This window comes from Gouania willdenowi, chromosome 19, assembly GCF_900634775.1.
Source record: "Gouania willdenowi chromosome 19, fGouWil2.1, whole genome shotgun sequence".
Lineage (NCBI taxonomy): Eukaryota > Metazoa > Chordata > Actinopteri > Blenniiformes > Gobiesocidae > Gouania > Gouania willdenowi.
The window spans coordinates 8984729-9010887 of record NC_041062.1 but is presented as its reverse complement, the minus strand read 5'-3'; the positions used below and the strand labels follow the sequence as shown (position 1 = coordinate 9010887).

Here is a 26159-nt window from a genome sequence, read left to right as displayed (position 1 = left end):
TGCAGAGAGGAAGACGCATCATCTCCATCACCTCATTGGAGGAGATGACAGTCCTCATCAATGATCAATAACATCTCTGTGTCGGGATTATTAGGGTCCGAAGTCCCAGAATGGGACATAGGAACCTATTGCAATTGCTTTAACTATTATTATTATTCACAGGGAACGTTTGATCGCTATTTTGACCCCCTGAGCAAGCCCATAGTCTCACCAAAATTGGCTCACACCTCAGGCCTAGTAAAAATTACGATAATTTGGCGCAGTGAAAAAAATGGTCAAGAAAAATACATTATAGATGCCAAAAATGTGATGGAACCACACAACTGGCAGGTTTGACCGATATGTACGAAATTCGCCATATGTATTCTTTACCCCAAGATGAGCAAAAAGTTACAATCTGACCACGCCCAAAACCAAACAGGAAGTCAGCCATCTTGGGTCAAAGGTCAAAAATGGTGTTTCGCCCTGGAAATGCATTTGCGCAAACTAGTCTGAGGGTTTTCATTCGATTCGTTTCAAACTGCCAAAACACTTAAGACCTACTGAAGATTAAAAATCATTGAAGGAATTTGCGCATCTCTTAATGGTTTGGTTGTGTAGCTGCCGCAAAGTTGCAATGCTAATTTTTCTTAGCACGCCATAATTTGAAAATCCCCATAACTCAGACACACAAATTTTGATCAGCTTCAAATTTCACGCAAATGACATTTGCCCAAGCCTAATCGTGACTGCCTTGAAACATTTCCCATCATGCCTTGCATTTTCGACTGGTGCCATTTATGGTCATGTTCACTGTTAGCAACTATAGCACGCCAAAATAGGAAAATGCATATAACTCTCAAATACAATGTTCAAACCGCTTCATATTTGATACACATGATGATTTTTTCAATGGATTTGCATCAAATTCACTGAGAGTGATTTTTTACTGGTTTTCCCTTTTTACTGGGTTTTAAACTAATACAACTGTGTAAACAGGCCTTCTAACTGGTTTTACTGGTTATGCTGGTTTTACTGGTTATACTGCAATATCATTACTATTGCTAGGCTAATTGTAGGTCATTGCTATGCTAATGCTATTGCTAGGTTAATGCTTATGTTTGCTAAATGCCAATGCTAGGTAAATGCTTTTGCTAGGTTAAATCTAATGCTAGGTTGATGCTATTACTAGGCTAATGCTAAAACATTTAAATGCAATATCTCAGCTGTTTTTACACCAATTTGCACCAAATTCAATCAGACCGAACAAAAAAATGACTAGTCACATAATTGATAATGTTGACTACAAAATTTTGTATCAACGCATCTTTTAATGTTGTAAATTCATGACAAAATCTAGCCCGGGCCGCTTTCTGCTTCAATTTTTGCTGCAGTATCATACATGAACTGCTGGGTGCAGTGTCGCTACTGAAGAAGAATTGTGCAACAGAAGAAGAACCAACCTAAAGTCTCAAAAGTTTGGAACCATTTCACTGAAAACTTATACTCCACACCTGAGGTAGAACTAACATATGTGATATGAAACTAACAGTAATATGTGAGAATCAAAGCAACAGTAAAATATTTTATAAAAAATATTTTTTTCAAATGAATTTGGGAAAACTGTAATTAAAACCTTTGACCAAGGGGTCAAACTCTGCATATGTTTGACCTCTTCTTTAATCAAACACTCGCAGTCTTATTGTTTACTTTATTTAATCCTCAGGTTGATCACATGACCACGTTCTCCTGGTGTAGCCCTTGAGGCGTTCAGGTGCCTCTCATTACAGTAGGACGGGCTAAGGTATGGGCAGCTGATAATCCCGTGTTGCGTTTCCTTCTCGAAGGCGCCCGAAACACGCCAGCAGCAGATCGACGGCGGTGTTGACCGTGGATCGGACTTCGTCCTCTGTCCGACCTTGGAGAGGGTTCACCTCCACCAAGTCCACCGCAGACAGGCGGCCTGGCACCACAGAAGAAGAAAAACAGAGGCCTTCACATGTCAATACATGGATGCTGCAGCAGATGGTGCATTTACTGACGGTGCTGTGTTCAGGGACCCACCTGTCTCACACAGCGTCTCGTTGATATAAAGCCCCTCCCTGTAGGTCAGCCCCCCCACTACAGGCGTCCCTGTTGCCGGGGTAACCGAGGGGTCAATGGCGTCCACATCGAAGCTCAGGTGAACTGGTTTTCTCCCTCTGCAAGAAAAACACCTGAGGTTTAGGACCAATTAGATCTGAGGGTGAGGAGCCTCCTCACCTGGACCACAGGTAGTCGCATGACTCTTCCATCACTTTGGCCACACCCAGTCGATCCACCTCCGACATGGAAAACACTTTTATCCCCAAAGACTTCAGGATGAAGCTGAAAGACACAAAACATCCACATTGAACATACACATACACATATACACACATACACACATTTAACACACACAGATACACAAACCTCTCAGCTGGGTCCACGTCCCTCAGTCCGATGTAAATCAGATCTTTTGCTGAAAGACACGGTTTAACCCAGGAGAAGTTTGGAAGGGCGGGAACCTGCAGAGATGGTGCGTTCACTGACCACTGATCACAGATGGTGCATTCACTGACTGTCTGGGACTTACGTAGGTGCGCAGCTCATGCAGCAGGTAAGACATAGGCTGCCCGTGGAAGTTGCCGGTGCTCGTTGTCAAAGCAGTGTTGATGTCAGCGTGAGCGTCGACCCAAACAACACTGAGATTTCCTACTGCAGCGAAGTGGCCATGGATAGAACCGATAGCAAGGCTGAGAAAGACAGCAGTGTGTGTACTTTTTGTATAGTATTGTACTGGAGTGTGTGTGTGTGTGTGTACGTGTGTATTTTTGTCTAATGTGTGTGTGGTGCAGGGTTGGGGTCAATTACACTTTTCAATTACAATTACATTGTCAATTATCCATGTTCAATTACAAGTCAATTACATTTTTTTAACTAAAATTAACGCACATGAAGCACAGCAACGACTGCTCCTCTGGTTCTCCTGTTTCTTGTGTTGTGTTCTGTGCATCAGTATTATTGGTATACCGGGAACTTGTGCAATGAGAAAGGTTCCGCACTGTTTGGAGTGCAAAAAAAAATTTAAAAAGTGATTAACTGTGTTATTTATTTTTTTTGCATGTCATTTTCTGTCATTTATTAATGGCAATTAACGCGATAAAGTCCCAGCCCTAGTTTAATTAAATTGTAAATTACAGTTTTTATACAATTCCCATCCCAATTACAATTACAATTTAAACTCAACTACAATTAAATTGCGGTTACAACAGTAAGATTTTTTTCAATTAAAATTACAGTTATAACTATGTCATAATTGTAATTAATTATCAACTACACAATTACAATTATAATTGACCCCAAACCTGGTGTAGTGTATAATTTGTGTGTATGTACGTGTGTAACTTGTGTAGTTGTGTGTATTTGTGCAACCTGTGGTCTCCTCCCAGCATCACACTTGTGTGTCCGTCCCTCTTCACTTCCTGTACGGCCTCTGACAACCTCTGGTTGGCTCCGCCCACCGACCTCACACCCTTCAGGCAGCCAATAGGTTCATCCTGCACCACATCCTCAAAACTTAGGTTCCCATAATCCTTCACTGCACATCCTGAGGCAGACGCACAAACACAACAATGTATTTGTACGACAACGAATCAGAAACACCAGCAAACATCAGTTGAATCATCAATGACCTTGACTGACCTTCAGAATAAAAGAAATAGCAGTGATCCCTGAGGGACGCCACACATCTGTTTGTTAAAATTAAGTTAAGTCAAGTTAGGATAAATGAAGACCAGATAAGATCAATGAAGAGAAAAAGGAGAGATAATGTAGTCTGAAATAAAGTTAGGGTAGGATCAATTAAGCGAACATATGTTAAGTTAGGATAAATTAAGTTAGGATGAGACAAGCAAGAATAATTTAAGCTAGGAAAACTAAGTTAAGTTAGGACAAAAATAAATTTAGTTAATTAATTAATTAATTAATTAAATCAAATTAAATTATGTCAGGATAAGTTAGGTTAGGATAAATTAAATTATGATAAGATGAGCAAAGTTTAGATAAGTTATAATAAGTTAAGTTAGGATAAAATAACTTCATTTACAATAACTAAGTTAGAATAACTTAAGTTAGGATAAAATAATTTAATTCACGATAACCAAATTAGAATAACTTAATTTAGGATAGGTTAATTTATGATAACTTGTTAGAATAAGTTGGGATGAATAAGTTGGGATGAATGAACTTAAGTTAGGATAGGTTAATGAAGTTATTTAATGACAAGTTAAATTAGGATGAATTAAGTTAGGATAAGATAAGCAAAAAGATTTTCAGTTAAAACAACTAAGTTAGGATATGTTTATTTAGCATAGGATAATTTAGGATAAGTTATATTTTGATAAATTAAAGTAAATAAACTTAAATTGATATACTTTAAAAAAAAACTAAAATAAAAACCATTTCAGAACCAACAACTGTATAAAACTGTTACACTCTGTCAGTGAGACAGACAGGTCTGTCCCTGGGTCCATAACTGGTTATAAACTCAGTGAACCATAGGTTGAAGAAAGGCCACAGATACATTCATCGACACGTTCAGTCCATCATCTTCATTTGGAGCTGAGCTGAACATTAACTGAGGGTTAAACTTCTGTCACACAAAGTAAACACACACATACACAGTAGGAGAGAATGACCTGTCGGACATCAAACACTGTCACACACGGTTTCCAACAACTGTCCACATGACGTCCTTCAGCATTTGCAGGAGACTCTGCATGTATCAGAGAAATAGAGATGGACATCATGGACAAATGGACAGCAGCACCCATAGGACACAGAAACCCTCCTTTGTCTCTCACACTATTAAAACACACCGCTCCTCAAACCGAGGTTGGTGTGTCTTCTGAGGACAGATCAGGAGGAGCAGGGGACCTGAACCCAAGGATTCATTTTTATTATTTCATCTGCTGTTTGTGTGTCACCTTGTTCCTGGAGTCTCCTCAGTAGTCCGGCCGCTCTGATGTGGTCTGGCCCCCCCTCCACTCCACCCCTGGGCTGCACACACGCACACACACACACACAGTTACAGTGCACGGGCACAGCTGGAGCACGTGCACACACTCACCTGTCCCTTATTAAAAGGAGCTCCGATTATTCCCACAGAGCGAGGAAGATGATGTTGATGAAGGCTCCGAGTAACAGACACACCGACCTGCAGCAGAGGCCTCATAGTGACACACTGACAGGAACACACACACCCACGAGCCCAGCCAGAGGTTTTTACCCTCCGTGACGTCAGCAGGTTGTGATGTCACCAATGTTTAATAATTAGGTCAGGAGTTTGAATGCCAGAGGTGTAAAGAGTACTGATATATCTCATACTCAAGTAGAAGTACTGTTAAATCGTACTCAAGTACAAGTAAATCACACATAAAATACTCAAGTAAATATTTAACTGTGCAAAATATTTAAAAAAAATATATTATTTTGTTTAAAATTAAAAGCATAAAAATTTTATTTTAATCAGTAATTGTTTTCTATTTTATTATTTATTTAATATTCTAGACATTTTAGGCGACCTTATTCTATTTCCAGGCGATCCCACAGAGTCAAGACCCCAAGGTTGAAAAACTTGCTCTACAGCTTGTTCTGCCGCCACCTGGTGGTCACGTCGGAATTTAGTTTTTTTTCTCTGTCTGTTATTGTCACTGAAACAGTGCGGCACCCAGTGGAGACATTAGGAACAGCAGCTACTATCACTAAATAGAAAATAAAGACCAAAAACAAAATAATTCAGAGTTCACTAAAAAACAAATTTCCAAAATTTTAGGAAATTTTAACAGCAGCTTCAGATTGGAAAAACAATTAAAAAACAACTTATTTTTAAGTCATTTAGAAAATGTAAAAAAAAAATAAATAAAAAACGGCTGTTTTTGAATATATCTATACTCAGAATTAAAAAAAGTGACAATAAAAATCACCTTTGTCCTTTCTTTTCAAACAAAACTCAATAAGCCAAAAACCCAAATCCTAACCAGAAATCCAACAGTTTGAAATTGATTCATTTAGCTTTTGGAGCGATTAGCAAACACCTAATATAGTTTATTTTGAAAGGAAAAGCAGAATGGTTTATTTAAATGCCGATTTAATGAATGTATTCATACATTTTTATCTAAGAAACAAACATAGTTCAAATAAAGTAAAGGTAGCTGTGGAAATAAAGTGCTGTACAGTAAAAGGAGAATAGTGTCCCAAAAAAGACGAAGACGAAGAGGTCGGAGGGGGAACCATCTCATCTCTGTCAAAGACGAAAAACACACGTGACTCGGAACCAGGAAGTGGCTCTCAGATCGTGCTGTGTCCCCACGTGTGCGTGCAATCAGGTCAGTGTGGAAATTATTATAAAATTATTTCTCTGAATACGTTTATTAAACTTTGTTTATGACCCGGAGTGCGCGAGGAACCGCGGGAAGATCACGATAGCACGAGCCGTAGCTAACCCAGTTAGCAAACACAACAACAACAACTAACCCGGTTAACCATAACAAACCGGGTTTATCATAACTTAGTCGTGTTGTTATTTCGTTTACAGTGAGAACAGTTAACCCTGTGAAAGCTGTGTGTAATTAACATTTGCAGACTGATCGTTTGTGATCTAATTACGGACTCCATTAAGAAAACGCAATATTTAACATTCCTGTTAAACTGCACTCAATACTTGTAATGTGATTTAAGTATTTTTAAATATCTTCTTTGACCTTTGGCCTTAATTATGTGTCATTATCAAACTGTTAACCTACAGAAAGGTCATTTCCATGTTTGGGATGTTCTCTGAAAGACATATTTATGGTAATGAAAATACTATAAATAAGTAAATATTTATTATAATAATACCAACAATAATAAATGGAAACAAAACAAAAGTACACATACCAAAGAAAATTATTTGAACACAAATCAAAGTGCTTTTATGCTAAAAGATGCAAAGGCAGCAAGAAAAGTCTAAAACTGGAGGTTAAAAGGTTTTAAAATAGTAAGATATTAAAAATAAAAACACAAAGTTGACCCTGGAGCAGTATATATTTGTAATAAAAACATAATGATGGAATGAATGAGTGATAACATATTTTAAAGAATCTCATTTTACAAATTTTAAGTGGAATGAAACAGTATTTAGTGCCTCCTGAAAACATTTATTTCTTAAGTTTTTATCATTTACAGTCATCTCCCTCCTAATGTAGGACAAACACCGACCTTAGTATTTTGAGTTCATGTTCTAATCAAGAACATTTTTATTGTCATTTTGTTTATTTTGTCGTCGTTTGTCTATTCTTTTTATTATTCAGTATATATTTTCTCTTATTTGTGTGTTTTTGTCATTGTTTTGTGAGTTGCTGATAATTGGGATTTTTAACTAAAAATAAACATTGTAAAACCCCATATTTTTAATGTTTTTTTTTTTTGGTTAATTTTCCTCTCTTTCTCTCAAGTACCCCCTGTAGTGCCATCGCACACCCCAAGGGGTACATGTACCCCCATTTGAGAAACAATGATTTAAAACACATCTGTAGAGACAACCTAACTCCACCCCCTGTCTGTGTTTCCAGTTGTCTCCCTCAGGTAAACATCATGTCGTCGTTGGCGCTGCAGTTGAAGCGTCTCGCCCTCCCTCAGAGCACCTCCCACCTTTGCCGTGATAATGCCTCGCTGCTCTTTGACCCCAAAGATGCCGCGACGATGGCCCGCTCCACCTTCTACGACATCGGTGAGAGAGCGGTCCAAACAGTTAGCCAATCACACACACAGGTGATCAAACCTTAGTCCCGCCCCCCTTTTGTCCAGGCTGCACGGGATTGGAGGAGCTGTTGGGCATCGAACCGTTGTTCCTGGAGTTTCAGGACACGCTGTTCAGCCAATCATCACTCACCCTGGAGCGCAGCGTCCATTCGAAAGAGGTCAACGACAAGCTGGACGCGGGAATTAGGCTCTTCCTGTCCCGCCTTTGTCCCTACTTCCTGTTAAAGCCGGCGCAGAAGTGCTTAGAGTGGCTGATCCATCGGTACACACACACACACATAGGGCGCTGATTGTAAAGTTGTGCATGCTAAAATAACTGTAGCAGCAACTTTTTGCAACATTAAGCAACAAACCACATTTCGTATCAATGAGCTTTTATTTTGGTACTTCCGGTAAATTATTAGCATTATTGGCATATTTGCTAATTATTTAGTTTCTCCCGTGACATTTAGATTTAACATTGAGATTTATCATTTAGATTTAATATTATAATATTTTTAACATATAAATGCAGCGGCTATTTCATATTCCTTCCATTATTTTTGTTTTGTGTGTGTGTGTGTGTGTGTGTGTGTGTGTGTGTGTGTGTGTGTGTGTGTGTGTGTGTGTGTGTGTGTGTGTGTGTGTGTGTGTGTGTGTGTGTGTGTGTGTGTGTGTAGTTTTCACATCCAGCTGTATAACACTGACAGTCTGATGGCGTGCGCTCTTCCCTATCACGACACAAAAGTCTTCGTCAGAGTCCTTCAGCTGCTCAACATCAAAGACACCTCCAGTCGCTGGAACTGGCTGTACCCACTGCAGGTCTGGCGCCCCCCCATCTATCCCTGACCTCTGCCCCCCCCCCCCCCGACCTCTGACCCCTAACGAAGCCGTGTGCTGTTGCAGAAACCCGGCGTGCCGCTGTCCCGAGGCGCTCTGATCACTCACTGTTACTCTGACCTGAGCTTCATGGACTTCCTGTGCTCGTCTGTGACTCACTCAGTGGAGGTCAGACACACACACACACACACACACACAAATAACTTCAGTTAGGATACGTTAAATAAGTTATGCCAGTATATGTTCAGGTTGGATAAATTAAGTTAGGATAAGATAAACTAGAATTATTGAAGTCAGATTGAAGATTATTGAAGGCTAACAAATTTAGAATAACTAAGTTAGGTTAAAATAACTTAAGTTAGGATAGGTTGATACATGTATTTCAGGATAAGACGAGCATCAATAATTTAAGTTAAGATAATGAAGTGACAATAAAATGACTTAATTTAGGATGGATTAATTTAGAATAACTAGCTTAGAATCCGTTAAGTTCAGATAAAACATTCTAAGTCAGAATAGGTTAATTAAGTTACATCAGGATAAGTTAATGTATGATAAATTAAAATGATAAATTCAGTTAAAGTTAAATTAATATACTTTTTTATTTTAAAGAGATAGTGCCACCTGCTGGGCTGGACCAAAACTTTGAAGCATAATCTGAATACATTCCTACACACACACACACACACACACACACACATACTGATTAATGTGAGCGTTATGAATGAGTGAATGGGTTCAGAGGATCTGTCGCCCCCCTCTCAGGCGTACTCAGGGGTCTGGGGGAGCTGCTCTCAGCTCAGAGTGGTCTTCTCCTTCTATGCCTCCACCCTGGTCTCCGCCCTGGATGCCGTAGATCGAGTGTCGGATGCTCTTGTGTCCAAACTGCTGCCGTACATCCAGCGGGTATATATCATTAGATTAGTGCCACGGTCCATCCTGGTTTATATCAGTAGCTTTATGTTCTGACCCGGTTCCTGGTTCTGCCTTCAGGGCCTGAATTCATCTCTGATGGACTACAGGGCCGCCTCCTACATGCTGGTGTGTCAGCTGGCGGTGAAGGTGGTCCTAGAGGCCATGCTCGTGGACGTTCTGATCTGCCAGGTGAGCAAGTCCTTGCTCAAGGAGCCGGTTCTGGTCCAGGAAGGGCTGGGCTGCCTCACCGTGCTGCTGCAGAGCCAGGAGGGGGTGGTCGGGCCCCGTGCGGTGCCCATTCTCTGTTCTGTGCCTACGCTGGCCTCCACCCTGAGGGATATGGCGTCCGTCCACGATGTGAGCCCTGTGCTGCGGTACCTGCTGCCTTACCTGGTCCATCACCAGTTCACCACTGACCCAGGTAGGAGCAGAACTACAGAACCACATGAGGTGGGAGCTGTGAGAGGTGACCGGATGCTGTGTGTGTGTCACAGGTGAGACACCGTCAGAACAGGTCAACACGCTGCACGCCATCCTGGAGCTCGTTCCTCTGAACAAAGACTTGGACCAGGACACGGGCCGGTAAGAACCAGATCCAGACCAGCCCTCTACTTTGGACCAGTGGTTCTCATAATAAAGGTGCCAGAGACGAGGGACAGGACCATCTATAAGGGGGAATAAAGGGGAGAGATTTTTGGGGCCCATCCATAAAGTCAGCAAAATAATGGTCCATTGTTCTTTGAATCTGTGATAATCATATTTATTTATTCATCTGAATAATATCCACTGTTATCCAGGAAGTTTACTATTATTTGGGCCATAGTATATAGTCATGAATAAAGATGTAAATCCTTGTTTTAATCAGAAATAAAAAAGGGTCAAAAGTGACCAAAAATGGTGGAAAAGGTGGTGAAATGGGATTTTAAGAGTGGACAAAAACAGACAAAAAAATGTGGTAAATACAGTTCAAAGTCTCAATAATGAGCATGACAAATTGTGATTGTGGCTAAATTGGAGGGTCACCAGTTCGAATCTCACGCGTTATCACTGTGAGATTTTGAGCAAGTCCATTGCCCTCAATTCATCTGCTCTCTGGGCAGCCCACTGCTACGCCTAGATGAAAATTGGTTCAAATGCAGAGAAGAATTTCACTACGGCGATGAACTTAAAAGTTAAAAAAATATGCAGAAAAGGCATTGAAATTTGATGAAGTGGCAGAAACGGAAGTAAGCAAAAATATGGCAAGAAAAAGTGATGAAATTAGGTTAAAATATGGCAAGTAAAGCAAAAAATGGGCTCAAATTGTTCAGAAAATATACTTGGTTTCTTGAAGGCATCTGGCGACCCCCTCCCAGTGTCTTGTGACCCCAAATGGGGTCCAGACCGCAAGGTTGAGAACCTTGAAAGAGTCACCGAATATAACGATCACTAGTGGAAGTGTTGCACCCCCCCTTTAAACTAGTGCTTCTGCTGGTTCTGGTCTCTCAGGTGGTTCCTGGACCAGTACCTGGCTCAGTCGGAGCCTTCAGAGGAGACCCTGTCTGTGCTGGATGAGCATCTGCGGCCCCTGATCCGCCTCCTGGAGTCCAGGTAAGTCCTGGTCCTCCTGGGGAAGGATGTCCATCAGGTGGATTTGTGTGGACTCACCTGGACTCACCTCTCGCCCCTCAGGTACTGCGGCGCTCTGGACCGTGTTCTCCAGGGTCACGTGACAGGCGGCAGCGCCCAGCGGAGACGACTATTCCACCGTTTCCTGTGTTTGACCACGAGCAGTGGGAAGCACCAGGTGAGTCTCCGACCCAGAACTAGGACTGACCCGGTCCTGCTCTGACTCTGTCTCTGTCTGCAGATTCTCGGGGACTCGGACACGTCTCTGCTGCTCAGCCTGAATCACCCCCAGCCCTCCGTGCGTTTGTCTGCCGTGCAGCACCTCAACGATCTTGTGACATCCGCACAGGTACAACCTTCAACCCCTGTGCACAGGAAGTGACATGCGCACACATGCTAACGATCCACGTGGTTTGCTCTACAGCAGCACAGTCTGGACGGGGCATTCCTAAAGGACGCCGTCCTGCAGCGTGTGAAGGACGAAGAGCCGGCGGTGGTGAACGCCGCCATCAGCGCGCTGCAGGTGAGTCGCCCTCATGCTGTGATGCGTTCACTGACACTCCGTGTAGTAGTGCTGTGCGATATGGAGAAAATTATGAATTATATCCGGATATAGTTATTTTCCTTCCTTAAAATTACATAAAATTAATGGAAACTTGCTATTCATTATAATTTTTATTATATATAGAAATTGTTTCTATGAATAAATTGGTATCATGACCTTTTCCTATATCTCAGATAAACTGCGATGATGATTACACACACATTAAATGAGTGATATAAAAGATAGAGGGTTATATGTAGATATGTTATATGTAGTATTGTAGATGTTTTTATATCACACAGCATTAGCGTGTATTCTCTGTAACGCCGTCGCCCGCTGACCTTTGTCTCTCAGACGCTGTTGGACACGTTGGACCCTGAAGACGTCATGATGTGTTTACTGACCCTGCTGCATAAAGCTGACGTGCCAAATAACGACCGCTGGTCAGTGAACTATAATCGCCACCTTCCCCTTGATACCTTCACGGACAGTCTGTAACTCTGAGTGCTGCTTTATGTTCTTTAGGCTACCCGCGCTGACGGAGGCAGTGCATTTACTGTCCGACCCTCGGTTGGGAAACGCAGACGCTGAGCTGGAGCAGAAGGCGTTTTGGAAGCTGCTGCCGTTCCTGGTCGTCACTTCAGTGCGTCCGAATGTGTCCGTGTGCGTTGCTCGCTGCTCCGTCATTGCCCGACACCCCCTCACCTGGAAGTGGGCGGAGGGTAACGCTAAATGCCCTTCACAATAAAAGCTCTGTTCAGACGGCCGCGTGCTGTAAATAGAAATGTGGGACCTTTGAACCTTCCTCTCGTGCTTGTCCTCAGAGCTGGAGCTGTTGATGAAGACGAGCGATGAGCCCGACTTCATCGGCTCAGTGAACGAACGTCTCGTGGTCAGACTGACGGAGAACCTGAAAGAAATGGATCTGTTCAGCCGCCGCCACGCTGTGAGTTTACAGCTGTTGTATAGGTTTCAGACTTGTCAGCTGACAGCCCCCCCCCCCTCGCAGATGGAGAACCTGGCGCTGTTGGTGGAGGAACAGAGAAGCTCCGCCCTCCGACAGCGAGCGGCTTTCCTAGTTCTGAGTCACACTTTGGCGCTGGGCCTCCGTCAGCTAAGCTCCACCCACCACCTGATGAGTGCTCAGAGGCTCTACGCCCTGATGGAGCGCCCCCTGATGGAGCTGGGAGGGGTGGAGCACCACACGGGGCAGGTGTGTGTAAGAGTGTGTTACTCAGGTGTGTGTGAGAGCGTGTATTACTCAGGAATGTGTGTATTCCTCAGGTGTGCGTAGGCTCCGCCTCCTTCCCAGAGGCTCTGACCCTGTATCTGAGCAGATGTGATGATGGACACTTTTCCTCCGTCCTGATGTTTCTACTCAGAGACTTTATCTCTGCCCTCAGCTGTGACCACGCCCCCTTCAAAGGTGACACCACAGTGACCACGCCCACTCCTGTGTGAGAGACCTGTGACATTGTCAACACCTGTGTGTGTGTGTAGGTGAGCAGTGGTGGAACCTGGAGAAGATGGACTCTAACTCCTGCTGTTATCTGGTTCTGCTGAGTCGTCTGTTCTCTGTGTTGATGGTTCACTCTCAGGGACCGACAGCCAATCACAGCAGAGATCTGATGAAGTTGCTGGTTCAGGTGGGCGGTGCTAAAGGAGCTCAGCTCATACTGTTTTATTTTGAAATTACTTTTTTTTGTGAGACCATTCCTAAATATACGCTTTCACTCTTAAATAACGTGTTTTTCTCCTGTGATGCGTTCAGGTTCACCTCCCAGACGCTCCGACCCTCATCAGGTTACTGTGTGTGCTGTGGGGGTGGGACGGGTACCATGGAGACCACCAGGAGCTGAAGGTGGATGCCGTCCTTCAGACCCGAGCGCTGATCGTCGGACGAGAGTTGCTGAATGCGCAAACATGCGAAACTTTGACCGAGCTGATAAACAACACACCAGGTGAGAGAAACACACACACACACACGTGTTTACTGTGCTCAAATCTCACTGTTTGTGTGTGTCAGTGTTTCCATGTCTGTTATGTTGTCTCTCATCTTCTGTTCGGGACGTCCGGAGGGCGGGGCTTCACGTTTTGCAGAGCCTATCAGGAGCCAGCTCTTCCCCCTTCCAGCCAATCACAGAGCGGCTCCTGAGGAACCAGGAGGAGATCGAGGCCGACCCGTCATACCTGAGCACGGTGAGATTTTTTATTCTTGTATATATCTGTATTATGTGTACATTTGTATTATTATTTTTAGCTTATTTAATTTTTTCTACTATAATGTGTGCACTTGTATCCAGTTTTTTTTACTTAATTATGTAAATTTTTCTTTCTCTGTCTTTGTTTAGTGTTTACTCTTTTTATTTGTAATATTTCTTGAACCTCTATATCAGTCATTTCCCCTTGGGATAAATGAAGTAGTTCTGATTCTGAGCACCTCGTTAATTATGGAATAACCTTTAGCCCCATCTCCCACTTTTATTTTGAAAAAGGGAGAGAGTTCGTGTTTTATTAATAAACTCGGGTCTTTTTTGACACCAAGTTACCCTTGGTTGCATTAGAATTATTATCTTATTTTGTAATTTTCACACTGTTTCCTGTCGTCAGGCCCTCGGAGCGCTCCACGCCGAGCCGCACAGGAAGGCGCAGGCATCGCTGCAGCAGCTGCTAAAGAGTGTGGTTAATCCATCCTGCCCGTCGTACACCGCCACCGCCCTACTGGAGACGCTGAGACACGTCAGCGGTCAGGTGAGCTGCTCACTTCCTCTCTTTAGTTTGTAATTATATTGTCAACTTGCGTAACACATTTTTTTGGAGATGCTTTTATTTTTGCAAATATTTTATTTTATTATTAAAGTAGGAGTTCCTGTTTTTGTAAATATGTATCTTATTAAAGTAGGAGAAGCTTTCATTTTGTAATTATGTATCTTATTAAAATAGAAAGTGGTTTTATTTTGTAATGTGTTGTGTCTTATGTCTCACAGGACGTCCTGGCTGCTGTCCTCCCGCTGCTGGATGTGCTGCTGCAGCTCGGCTCACTGGACTCTCCGGCGTCACTACCGTCCGAGGCTCGGCTGCTGCGCCTCGTGTTGAGGAAGTTTGATGATGCGTCTGCGCCGCTGCTGAAGGAGCAAAGCTGCCTGGAGCTTTTCCTCCGAGCGGTGAAAACCCAGAGCAGTCAGCTGACGGCGTTAGAGCAGGTGAAGATGTGCAGAACTTTATTTTTCTGTTTTTTTGTTTGAACAATCTCACAAAATTTACAAAGGGTGGCACGCAACACAATTTGACAGATGAAAAAATAAAGTAAATATATGAATGTGGTCTTTACGATTCCTCTTTCTTAAAACAATACTCACAGACAAATTATATAAATAAATAAAGATAAACCTGGAGTACAGAGAACTAATATTTCTTCCTTTGAATTTCAAATCACCCTCCTTTCGCTGTAAGTTTCAAAAACAACATAATTACATAAAAGAAAAGAAACAGTGTTATATATCAATATTTACACTTGGAAATTAACCTTAGATGGACTACTTTAAGCTATTTCGTGATAATCCATGTCCCCAAAAAACCTACATTTTGCCTCAAAGATCATGTTTCTACATCTAACAACCAGAGTTATGGTAAGAAGTTCACAATATGGATGGCGGTCATCTTGGGTGTTGCTCTGAGTGCAATTTATGGTATTTTAAGATTTGTTATTGAATTCCTTGACTCTGAAAACCTATAATTCCCCACTGAGATCATGCTTCTATGTCATATAGAACCAAAGTCATGACAAAATATCCAAATCGGCAAATACTGATGGTGGCCATCTTGGATTTCTTGATTTTGACTGGGAAAGAAACACAAAAATGTCATGATTTTGCCTAATATTGCTGGGCTAGGGACATTTAAAGTTGTTCCTCCTGAGGTTAGTTCCATTTCTTCTTGTGTGCAGATCACCAAAGCCTTCTTCTCAGCGCTGGGAGACGAGAAGGTGCAGCAGCAGCTTTTGACGGTGCTTTTTGACCTGCTGAAGGAGAGCCGCGACCCGCTGTTGTCCAACACTGTCAGCAGCGTCTTTAAACGGGTGAGACTGGGACTCGCTTGGTGTTGAACTGGTTTTAAAGCTCTGGTTCTCATGGTGCGGTACCTTCTGTTGGAGCAGATTTCTGTTGACGGTCGGCTGGTAGCCAATGAGCTCGCTCCCCCAGAGAAGAGCAAAGTCTGTGCCACGGTGCAGCAGACGCGCCGCAGCCGTCTTACTCAGAGGTACGAGCACACACCGCCTGGTTAGTTGTTAGCTTGTTAGCTGAATAGCTTGTAGCTCTGACACGTCCGACACCTCCTCAGGAAAGCACAGGAGGAAGCGGCTCCAGATGGGGGCGCTGTTCCCTGGCGCAGAGTCACTCTGATCCTGGAGCTGCTGCAGCACAAGAAGAAACTGCAGAACATCCAGACGCTGGTTCCGGTTCTGTTCACACTGTTACAACGGTAACACAACGTGCACATGCATGTGCACACACAACACCCAATCAAATGCAGAACAACACACAACACCACATTGTAACACAAAGACAACACATTACAATACCACAACAAACACCCCAAAAACATACATCATAAAAACAACAAACACAACACCACAACAGAACGCACAACATAAAAACAAACACACACCACAATAGAACGCGCAACATAAAAACAACAAACACACAACACCACAACAGAATGCACATATTAAAAATAACAAACACACAAGACCACAACAGAACGTACAACATAAAAACAACACAACAGAACGCACAACATAAAAACAATGCACAACATAAAAACGAGACAACAACGCACAACATAAAAACACACCACACACAACAAAACACTGAATTTGAAGACATCGTGACAAACCAGAACTCGGACTTAATCCAGAGTTTTGAGGTCTACAAGTGAGTTTGTCACTATTGCAACAGAGTCTGTTACCTTGGTAATGAAAGTTTGTGTGTTTATTAGGAGTATGGAGCCCTGCTCTGATGACCTCACCAACATGGAGTACACCAAACAGCTTCTTCTTGGCGGTTTGTTCAACATCTGTCAGCGATTGTCGGCTGAGGGCAGAGCTATAGCTGCAGGTGGGAGGAGCCTAGAGACAGTGGGGACAGGGTTGTATGCAAATAAGTGTGCGTATTTTTGGATAACGTGTGTGTGTGTGTTGTGTAGACATCTTGGATGAGGAGAAGTTCAGCGTGGAACTGGTTGTTCAGTGCGTTCGAACGTCCGACGTCCCTCAAACGCATCACCACGCCCTGCTGCTGCTCGGAGCTGTCGCCGCCATTTTCCCTGTGAGTCACGGGTCAGAGTATTCTGTGTGTGTGTGTGTGTGTGTGTGTGTGTGTGAGTGATTGTTTGTCGTTTGCCTGCAGGACAAAGTTCTCCACAACATCATGCCCATCTTCACCTTCATGGGAGCAAACATCCTGCGGCTGGACGACGCATACAGCTTCAGGGTCATCGAGCGCACGCTGCAGACGGTCGTACCGGCTCTAATTGAGGTCCGCACTGATAACTAACACATACATTTGTTACAGACGTATGACCAATAGATCTGTTCCTGAATGTACAAAAACTGGCAGTCACTTTTTGTTGCAGTTTTGTATATTTTATTCTCATTTTATGTATTTTTGTTGCAGTTTTGTATATCTTCTGTCATTTTCTGTATTTTTGTTGCAGTTTTGTATATTTTTCTGTCCTTTTGTGCATTTTGATTCCTGTGTTGTGTATTTTTGTCGCAGTTCTGTACAATTTTCTGTCATTTTGTGTATTTTAATTGTCATATTTTGTTTTTGTAGTAACTTTGTGTATTTGTGTGGCAGTTGTGTATATTCTTCTATTGTTTTGTGTATTTTGTTACAGTTTTGTATATTTTTCTGTCATGTTGTATGTTTTTTGAGTCACTTTTGTGTATTTTTTATTGCTTATCGACCCTCTCCCTCAGGCCCAGCAGCGCGCTGATGGCAGCTCTCCAGATCACGTAGTCGCCGTGGTGACGAGGATCATGCACGTGTTTGCCGACGCGCTGCCCCACGTGCCCGTTCACCGTCGGCTGCCCGTTCTCACGCAGCTCGTGACCACGCTGGGCCCTGAACGCTTCCTCTGGGTCTTAATGCTCCTCCTATTTAAGCTGCACGCCCTGCAGAGCACAGGCTCCGCCTCCGAGAAGGTGGGTGTGTCTGCATGTTCCGATTGTAATAAATCCCGAGCGTGTTCTCAGTGTGTTCCTTGTGCAGGACGCCGCCTTGGAGGCCGACGTGGACTTCTGGGTTTCTCTGTGCGCTCACTTCGATGTGGGTGACATCCTCCACACACTGGTGCACTTCCTGTCGTTCCTGCTGCATCTTCCTGAAGACAAAGATAACGGTGAGGCGGGGCACGCGTTTGTACGATTGTGCGCTGTGCAATTTGTTTATACTCACCTCCTGTCTCCACCCCCTCCTGCAGCTCCACCGCAGCGTCCTCCAGGACGGAGAGCGGTGAGAAAGGAGGAGGAGTCAGCAGAGGAGCTGATCTTCAGCGTGGAGACTCACACGGACAAAGAGCTGCGACACTTTAAGTTCCTCTGCGTGTCCTTCATGGCATCGCTGCTTGGCTCCGCCCACTTCATCGAGAAGGTGCGTGTGAGGTTTAAACGGAGAACAAATCAACACGCTCAGCTGATGTCAGTCGGGTCGGGTCGTGATCACACATTTCTGGTGATCCCAGAAACGTAAAAAAAAAATTGACATTTTGATTGTGTTTGTGATATAGTGTTACGAGTAGCACTATAGTGATGAGATACGCCAGCTCAGACTTTTTTATACTGTATTCTTTTTTTAAACTACATTTATATATAAAGAAGTGAAAGTATAGAATACAGTTGTTTGAGATTGTGTGACGATGTTTTAATTTGAAGAAGAATAATAGTTTTAAAAAAAATTACAAAAATATAATTTATTTATTATTTGAGAAAGTGAAATTATAGAACACAATGAGATTGTGTGATGGCATTTTATATTGAAAATGATAAATAATTTTAACTAATTACTAGACATTTCAGGCGACCTCGTTTGAATTCTGGGCGACCCCACATGGGGTCATGACCCCAAGGTTGAAAAACACAAAGTTAGAGAATTAAAAGATGGTGCTTTTATTTTGATTGGGATTATGCACTGTGCATGCTTTATGTACGTTTGTGATCGCTCTGTGTTTCAGGTGGCGGACGCCAACGACTTGGAGCTGCAGCCACTGCAGCAGAGGTGTGTGCGCACTGTTGTGTGTGTATGTGTGTCGAAGCGTCTCACAGAGTTGTTTGTGTTTCAGGCTGTTGGAGGAAATCCTGCGCTTTATCCACCGCGTCGCTCACTGCGTCGACGACAACGCCGCCAAACTCACCGCCAAGTTCTGGAGAGTTCTGTTGAATAAAGCGTACGACGTGCTGGACAAGGTAGGCATCCTGAGGAGTGGGCGGGTACACTATTGGTTTCCATCACTTCCTGTTCACCTGGTGGTTGTTTTTGCTCCTGCAGGTGAACGCTCTGCTGCCCTCAGACTCCTTTATTGCCGTCAGCAGAGGGCTGATGGGAAACGAGCTGCCGTCGGTGAGGAGGAAGGCCATGGAGCTGCTGAACAACCGCCTGCATCACAGGACGCAGTGGGAGGAGCAACAGGTAACGATGGCAACAATACACTGACAGAGAGCTTTTTGGGGCCCATTCATAAAGTCAGCAAATTTATGGTCCATTGTTTTATGAATCTGTGATAATCACATTTATTTATTCATCTGAATAATATCCACTGTTATAAAGGAAGTTTATGGTCATTTGCTTCACATTATATAATAATCTTAGAGCTAAATCCTTGTTTTATTCAGAAATAAAATGGGTTAAAAGTGACCTCAAATTGTGGAAAAGGTGGTGAAATGGGATTTTAAAAACCATAAAAATTGGTTAATAGTGGTAAAAAAAAAGTGTAAAGTGTCAATATTGGAACAATTACTTTTAATTGGAAAATAATGGGTATGACAAATGGTGAATGTGGTTAGATTGGCAAAAATAAGCATGAAATATGGTGAAAAGACAATAATGGATCAACATGTGACATTAGGTGGAAAAGTGGTGGAAAGGGTTTATAAGTACCAAAAATGTCTTTAAAATGAAAAAAATATGCAAAAAAGGCATTGAAATTTGATGTAGAAATGGGAGTAATGTAGCAAAAATGCATTAAAAGGAGCAAAAATATTAGGGTAAAATATGGTAAGTTTGGTGTAGTCACAGTGAAAGGTTAAAAATAAGCAAAAATGGGCTCAAATTGTTCAAAAAATATTCTTAGTTTCTTGAAGTGACCTCCTCCCAGTGTTTAACGACCCCAAGGTTGAGAACCCCTGAACTAGGTTACCATGGCAACAGCCACAGTGCAGGCGTAGCATTCTCGACAGTGTTTTTCCCTAAATGCCTTTTGTCACTTCCTGTCCCAGGTGACGGTCCTCCTGCAGCTGGCAGACGACCTGCTCGGCATCGTGGGTAAATGCCACGGCGAAGTCACTGAAGAGGGGGCGGAGCCGGCCATCAACAGGCAGACGGCGCTCTACAGCCTAAAGTTGCTGTGCCGCCGCTTTGGCTCCGCCCACCAGGAGGCATTCGTCCCGGTGCTGCAACGAGCCGTGGTCATCGTGGAGTCGGACGACGACAAGAACGTGACAGGAAGTGCTTTACTCTGCGTTGCCGAGGTGGTTGGCGCGCTGAAGGCGCTCGCCATCCCTCAGTTACCACGGTGGGTGGGCGGGTTCATCTTTAAGGTACCGTAGCCTCTCCCCCGACACCTGATTCACTCTGACTCTTCCTATAGGCTGATGCCAGCCCTGCTGCACACGCTCGCCGACAGGAAGGAGCTCCTGACCAATGAGATTTACTTGCTGAGCACTGTCACCGCCCTGCAGCGAATCACAGAGACTCTGCCTCATTTTATCAGCCCCTACCTGCAGGACACCACCTCACAGGTGTGACCAAACTACACATTACACCGAGGGTAGTTAAGGTGATGATGATGATGATGATGTAAACATCTCGTTTCCTTCTCCTGAAGGTGTGTCGTCTCTCTCGACTGCTGGAGTCTTCCTCCTCCTCCTCCTCCTCCTCCTCCTCACAGCTCCGCCTTTCTCTGGCCTCCCTGAGGAGCTCTCTGGCATCCCAGCTGCCTCCCAGGGTCCTACTGCCCACCGTCAGCCGGACCTACAGCCGCCTGGTGCCTGAAGGCAGGGTGGGTGTGGCATACACATTACAGCCAGTAGGATGTGGTGTCAGTGATACACATACACACCAGCAAGAAACACACACACATTCTTCCACGCTACATGATGTATCAACAATGTGTGTAACGGACATTTTCCTCCAGGACCAGGTGGGAGCGCTGATGAGCATCCTCAAAGAACACATTGGTCACATGGACAAAGAGCAGCTGAGTTTCCACCAATCAGAGCTCACTTCTCTCTTTCTCACGGCGCTGGACTTCAGAGCTCAGCACGGACAGGTGAACACACACACACAGACTGATGCAGGTAAACAACTCCTCAACGACTCGTCTGGTTCCGCAGGCTGACCTGGAGGAGGCGGGGCTTGTGGAGGGCGAAATCATTGATTGTCTGGTTGTCATGGTGATGAAACTGTCCGAGGTCACGTTCAGGCCACTTTTCTTCAAGGTAACTTTTATTTATTTATGGAATTATTTATTTATATATATATATATTTGAAGTAGAGTTAAACAAGTATTTAGTATTAAGATTCTAACTGTCTGTCTGTCAGCTCTGTGATTGGAGTAAATCCAGCTCCTCCGATCGTCTCCTGACCTTCTTCAGACTCTGTGACGTAGTGTCTGATCGTCTGCGAGGAATCTTCTCACTGTTTGCAGGAAATCTCATCAAACCTTTGGTGGACGTTCTAAACAGAACCAACACGTCTCAGTCAGGTGCGTCTCACTACTGCCCCCTGCTGTCCATTATAGCTAGTACAATCTGAACCTTTAGTTTCAGCCTGAACGGTGAGCAGCACGTCATGTGTACTGGGGATGTAACTGCAAAAAATAACGTTTTGTATTTGTATGTTTGACGTTGTTCTAAACCTGGGTTCCGTCACGTTGTTTGTGTCTCAGAGGAGTGCGGCGGTGGCGTCCTGTTTGACGGCGACGAGGACAAATTGTGTCTCCTGCTACGGTTCGTGCTGGATTGTATGCAGAAGCTCTTCCTGCACGACACTCATCACTTCCTGAACCGAGAGCGAGCCGACGCCCTGCTGAGTCCTCTGGTCGACCAGGTCATTGATCAGTTATTGATCACAGGTTCAGCATTTAAAGCAGGGGTTCTCAGCCTCGGAGTTAGGACCTCATTTGGGGTCGTGACACACTGGGAGGGGGTCACCAGATGCCTTCAAGAAACTAAGAATATTCTCTGAGCAATTTGCTTTTTTTTTACCCTTTTTCTGCAACTACACCAAACTTGCCATATTTTAACCTATTTTCATCACTTTTTCTTGTCATATTTTTCCTCCTTTTAATGTATTTTTGCTACATTATTCCCATTTCTACCACTTCTCCATCACATTTCAGTGCCTTTTCTGCCCATTTTTTTTCCACTTTCAAGACATTTCACACCACATGTTGACCCATTATTGTCTTTTCACCATATTTCATGCTTATTTTTGCCAATTTAACTACATTCACAATTTGTCATGCCCATTATTTGCCAGTTTAAACTAATTGTTCATATCTTTTTTGCCACTTTTAAGCTAATATTAACACTTTGAACTCTTTTTATCAGTTTTTCTGTCAGTTTTTCCCCACTCTAATTGGCAACTTTTAACCAATTTCTGTGGTTTTTAAAGTCCCATTTCACCACCTTTTTCACCATTTTTGGTCACGTTTAACCCATTTTATTTCTGATGTAAACAAAGATGTACATCTTTATGACTATTATAGCACCTTTATTTTGGGGGTTATGAGCTGAAAAGGTTGAGAATCACTGCTATAAAGAGCTGCATTTATTTAAACAGTTCAATCAAATCTTCCAACAGTAGGGGGTGCTAATGTGCTTGGTTTTTGTGAGTTTGATTAATGGTTTATGCATTACTTTAGGAATAATTGTGTTGCAGATAAAATCTTGAGATTTTATCATTTAAATGCAGCGTCTTTTCTTTCACTCTTTATTAAAGTCAAAACTCTAACTTTTATTTTGAAGACTTCTCTCTGAGAGCTAAAAGGAATGTTTCCATGTTGCTGAAATTCTCATTCTGTGTGTGTCTCTGTGTGTGTGTGCAGTTGGAGAACAGAGTGGGGGGTGAGGTTTCTTATCGTCAGCGTGTTACGCAACATCTGGTTCCGTGTGTCGCTCAGTTCTCGGCGGCGGCAGCCAACGACACACTGTGGAAGAATCTCAACTATCAAATCCTGCTGAAGACTCGCAGCTCCGACTCACAGGTGAGCGCCTGAACGCACCACGAACCTGACCAGGCATCATCACACATAGTTAACACTGACCTCTGACCTCAGGTGCGTTTCTCCTCTCTGCTGGTTCTACTGGGAGTGGTGGCCAAGCTGAAGGAAAACTATGTGGTTCTGCTGCCGGAAACTGTCCCGTTCCTCGCAGAGCTGATGGAGGGTGAGACCATGTGACTGTGATCATGTGATGATGTGTCTGCAACAATGCGACTGCAATCATGTGACAATGTGACAGCGATAATGCGACTGCGATCTTGCGACAATGCGACTGATCATGTGACCATGTGACTGTGTTTTCCAGATGAGTGTGAGGAAGTGGAGCAGCAGGTTCAGAAAGTCATTCAGGAGATGGAGAAGATCCTCGGAGAACCTTTGCAGAGCTACTTCTAACACACACACACACACACACTGTTGTTGTGCTTTGATAAATAAAGTGTTACATGTTTCTGTTTGGTTGTTTGTTTATTGCTGAAAGTAACACACACACACACACAGAGTGTGGAGGAGCAGCAGTGTGTATTAAAATTCACGGGGGGGTAGTGTTGTGTTCAAGACCGCACTATCCGAGACCAAGACTTGCCCGAGACCAGAATGCACCGAGACTTTCGGGAGCCGAGACCGAGTCAAGACCAAGACCATAAACATTTTTTTTTTCAATTTAAAAAAATATATAAATGAATAAAATTATGACAAGGTTCAACAGTTAAATAACATCTCTCTTTAATTTTAGTTTATTTTAAATACATTTGACGGACAAAAAAGGTGCCTGCAAAAAATTAACTAAAATATTAAAACTACTACTACTACTGATAAATTCACAATTATTCTACATATTTGAAAACAAGATTTTTATGTCAGCTGAATGTACAGCAAGTGTTTAAAAGCATTTCTGCCAAGAAATAATGATTCTTGATTCTGATTCTTTCAGTGGTTCAGGTCAACAGGTCACAAAGTTCACAAGATAATTTTTTAGTTTGAAAAAGCCTTTACACAGGTTATTTTTATTAATTCACTTAGTTGATATAGTTTAATTTGGTTACTGTAATGTAACTAGGATGTTCAATTAACAAAGGTTTCCAACTGTAACTGTAAAAGTGAAACTTTCTGAAATAAAACTACAAACAAGTTGTCATCAGTCTAAAAAACATAGAGCTACAGGTAGATGTCAAACTAAATAAAACAAACTCAAACCCTGGAAAAGTCATGTGACAAATTAATCAATAGTTCTTTTTGAGAATTATTATTATTCTGGATACAGTGGAAACAGAAACTAGAAAAAATAATTATATTGTGAACCTGTTTATATTGTGGGGAACATATTATATACATACATGTAATTGGAGTCTAAAGACACCAAAAAAACACCACTTTAAAAAGAAAATAGACTAATATAAGACCTCTTTACAGTTATTTGACTCATTCTGTGCTAATGCAACTCTGCGGCGATGACGCGCTGGTGACGACATAAACCAAGATGGCGGCGGCCCGGACTACAGCCGACATGTAATAAAGCCTTAAAAGACATGGATATAATGAAAAGAGTGGATGGACAGAGGCATAAACATGCAGACTTTCACACGGACACACACGGACTTATTAAACACACACAGACTTATTAAACACACACAGACTTATTAAACACACACGGACTTTTTAAACACACACGGACCTCAGTAAACACGGTAAACGGAACAGGCTTTACCGCTCGGCTGGCACTAGGACCCAGAAGCAGAGTAAGTGCGTCCCCTATCCAGCCTTCACAGGCTGTAATATCACCAGTTTATAATTTTACCAGTTGTTAGAGCTACTGTCTTTACCAGGGAGATAATATTTATTCATGGTGATTGTTTTCTGGAGTTTTACTGGGATTTTTACCGGTGATTAGTTCATATCTCCCTTGCGCTCCGCGGTCCAAACTGACACCGTAGCCACACACGTATGAGTGTCACACACGTCACTCAGTCACATTAAGGAAGGTTGTGGTCATTATACTGGGTGGATTAATTAATGAATAAAGGATTGTTTTATCCCGTTCTTCTCCGTGTTATTATCACATTATAAAAAAGTTTAAAAATAGCAGGAATTAGTGCTGGTCTCGAACGGTCTTGACGGAAAATCCCAAGTCCGGGCAGCCCGAGTCCGAGACAAGACCGAGTCAAAATGCTTCAGAGTCCGAGACAAGACCAAGACCTTTAAAATTTGGTCTCGAGACCAAGACCGGTCTTGACCACCACAACACTACGGGGGTTTTGACACATTTTTGGTTCTATGTGGTTTAGATCTATGTGGGCATAGAAATTATTTTCAGGAAATCTTTTCCGTCTTTGAATAATCAGTTTAAAGTTTATCCTTTATTCTCACATTTCAAATACTTTAAAAGTTAAAGTCAAAACGTTTATTATTGCTTTAAGTTTTTTAATAAATGCTACATGTATATAGGTAGCCTATATTATAATTATAGTTTGTATATGGGTAGTATATAATATTACTGTTTGTACATTATGTATATAGGTGTATATACAGTAATAATGCATTGGATCTTATATAGACACTCAAAGCACTTTACAGAATTAAGGCATTATTCTTTCACTCCACACTTAGTGGTGGTAAGCTACTAATGTAGCAACAGCCGCCCTGGGGCAGACTGACGGAAGCGAGGCTGCCATAGTGCCTCGTTGGCCCCTCTGATCACCAACACTCACTCACACACTACAGGCATACTAGGCATTGTGGGTGAAGTGTCTTGCCGAAGGACACAATGACAGATACCACTGGGGTGACTGCCACCTCACTGTGGCCCCTGGAATTCTCAGTGGTCTCCCATCTAACTACTAAGCAGGCCCAGACTTGCTTAGCTTCCTAGATCTAATGAGATTGGGCAATGACAGGCTGGTATGGTTAAGTTGTTAAGTAGCTCATAAATTAACTGGTTATACTGATTATAAGATGGGTAAGATTAAATAAGTCA

At 42.9% G+C, this 26159-nt stretch overlaps 2 protein-coding genes across 2 annotated transcripts; one reads left to right on the top strand and one right to left on the bottom strand.

Moving 5' to 3' along the window:
• Window positions 1-1676: 1676 nt before the first annotated feature.
• Window positions 1677-5241, bottom strand: arg1 (arginase 1). Its single transcript, XM_028476241.1, has 8 exons — window positions 5129-5241; window positions 4986-5058; window positions 3433-3607; window positions 2594-2753; window positions 2431-2525; window positions 2242-2346; window positions 2044-2180; window positions 1677-1942 (listed from the first exon to the last, which is right to left on the bottom strand). Exons 1-8 carry the CDS (start codon window positions 5231-5233, stop codon window positions 1779-1781), a joined length of 1014 nt encoding a protein of 337 aa, XP_028332042.1. The 5' UTR covers window positions 5234-5241; the 3' UTR covers window positions 1677-1778.
• A 1062-nt stretch (window positions 5242-6303) lies between these two features.
• Window positions 6304-23640, top strand: heatr1 (HEAT repeat containing 1). Its single transcript, XM_028476817.1, has 44 exons — window positions 6304-6386; window positions 7611-7768; window positions 7846-8062; window positions 8460-8601; window positions 8686-8787; window positions 9385-9525; window positions 9613-9955; window positions 10029-10116; window positions 11023-11124; window positions 11206-11320; window positions 11384-11491; window positions 11567-11665; window positions 12041-12129; window positions 12212-12408; window positions 12511-12632; window positions 12696-12899; window positions 12971-13112; window positions 13187-13332; window positions 13458-13647; window positions 13713-13885; window positions 14297-14437; window positions 14674-14889; window positions 15633-15764; window positions 15843-15946; window positions 16028-16168; window positions 16685-16803; window positions 16892-17013; window positions 17095-17223; window positions 17667-17891; window positions 17959-18088; window positions 18170-18339; window positions 18920-18963; window positions 19028-19151; window positions 19234-19374; window positions 20181-20476; window positions 20552-20702; window positions 20789-20962; window positions 21098-21232; window positions 21297-21401; window positions 21505-21667; window positions 21851-22011; window positions 23012-23170; window positions 23243-23351; window positions 23493-23640. The coding sequence occupies exons 2-44, from the start codon at window positions 7633-7635 to the stop codon at window positions 23579-23581; spliced, it is 6336 nt and encodes a 2111-aa protein (XP_028332618.1). The 5' UTR covers window positions 6304-6386; window positions 7611-7632; the 3' UTR covers window positions 23582-23640.
• The last annotated feature ends 2519 nt before the right edge of the window (window positions 23641-26159 follow it).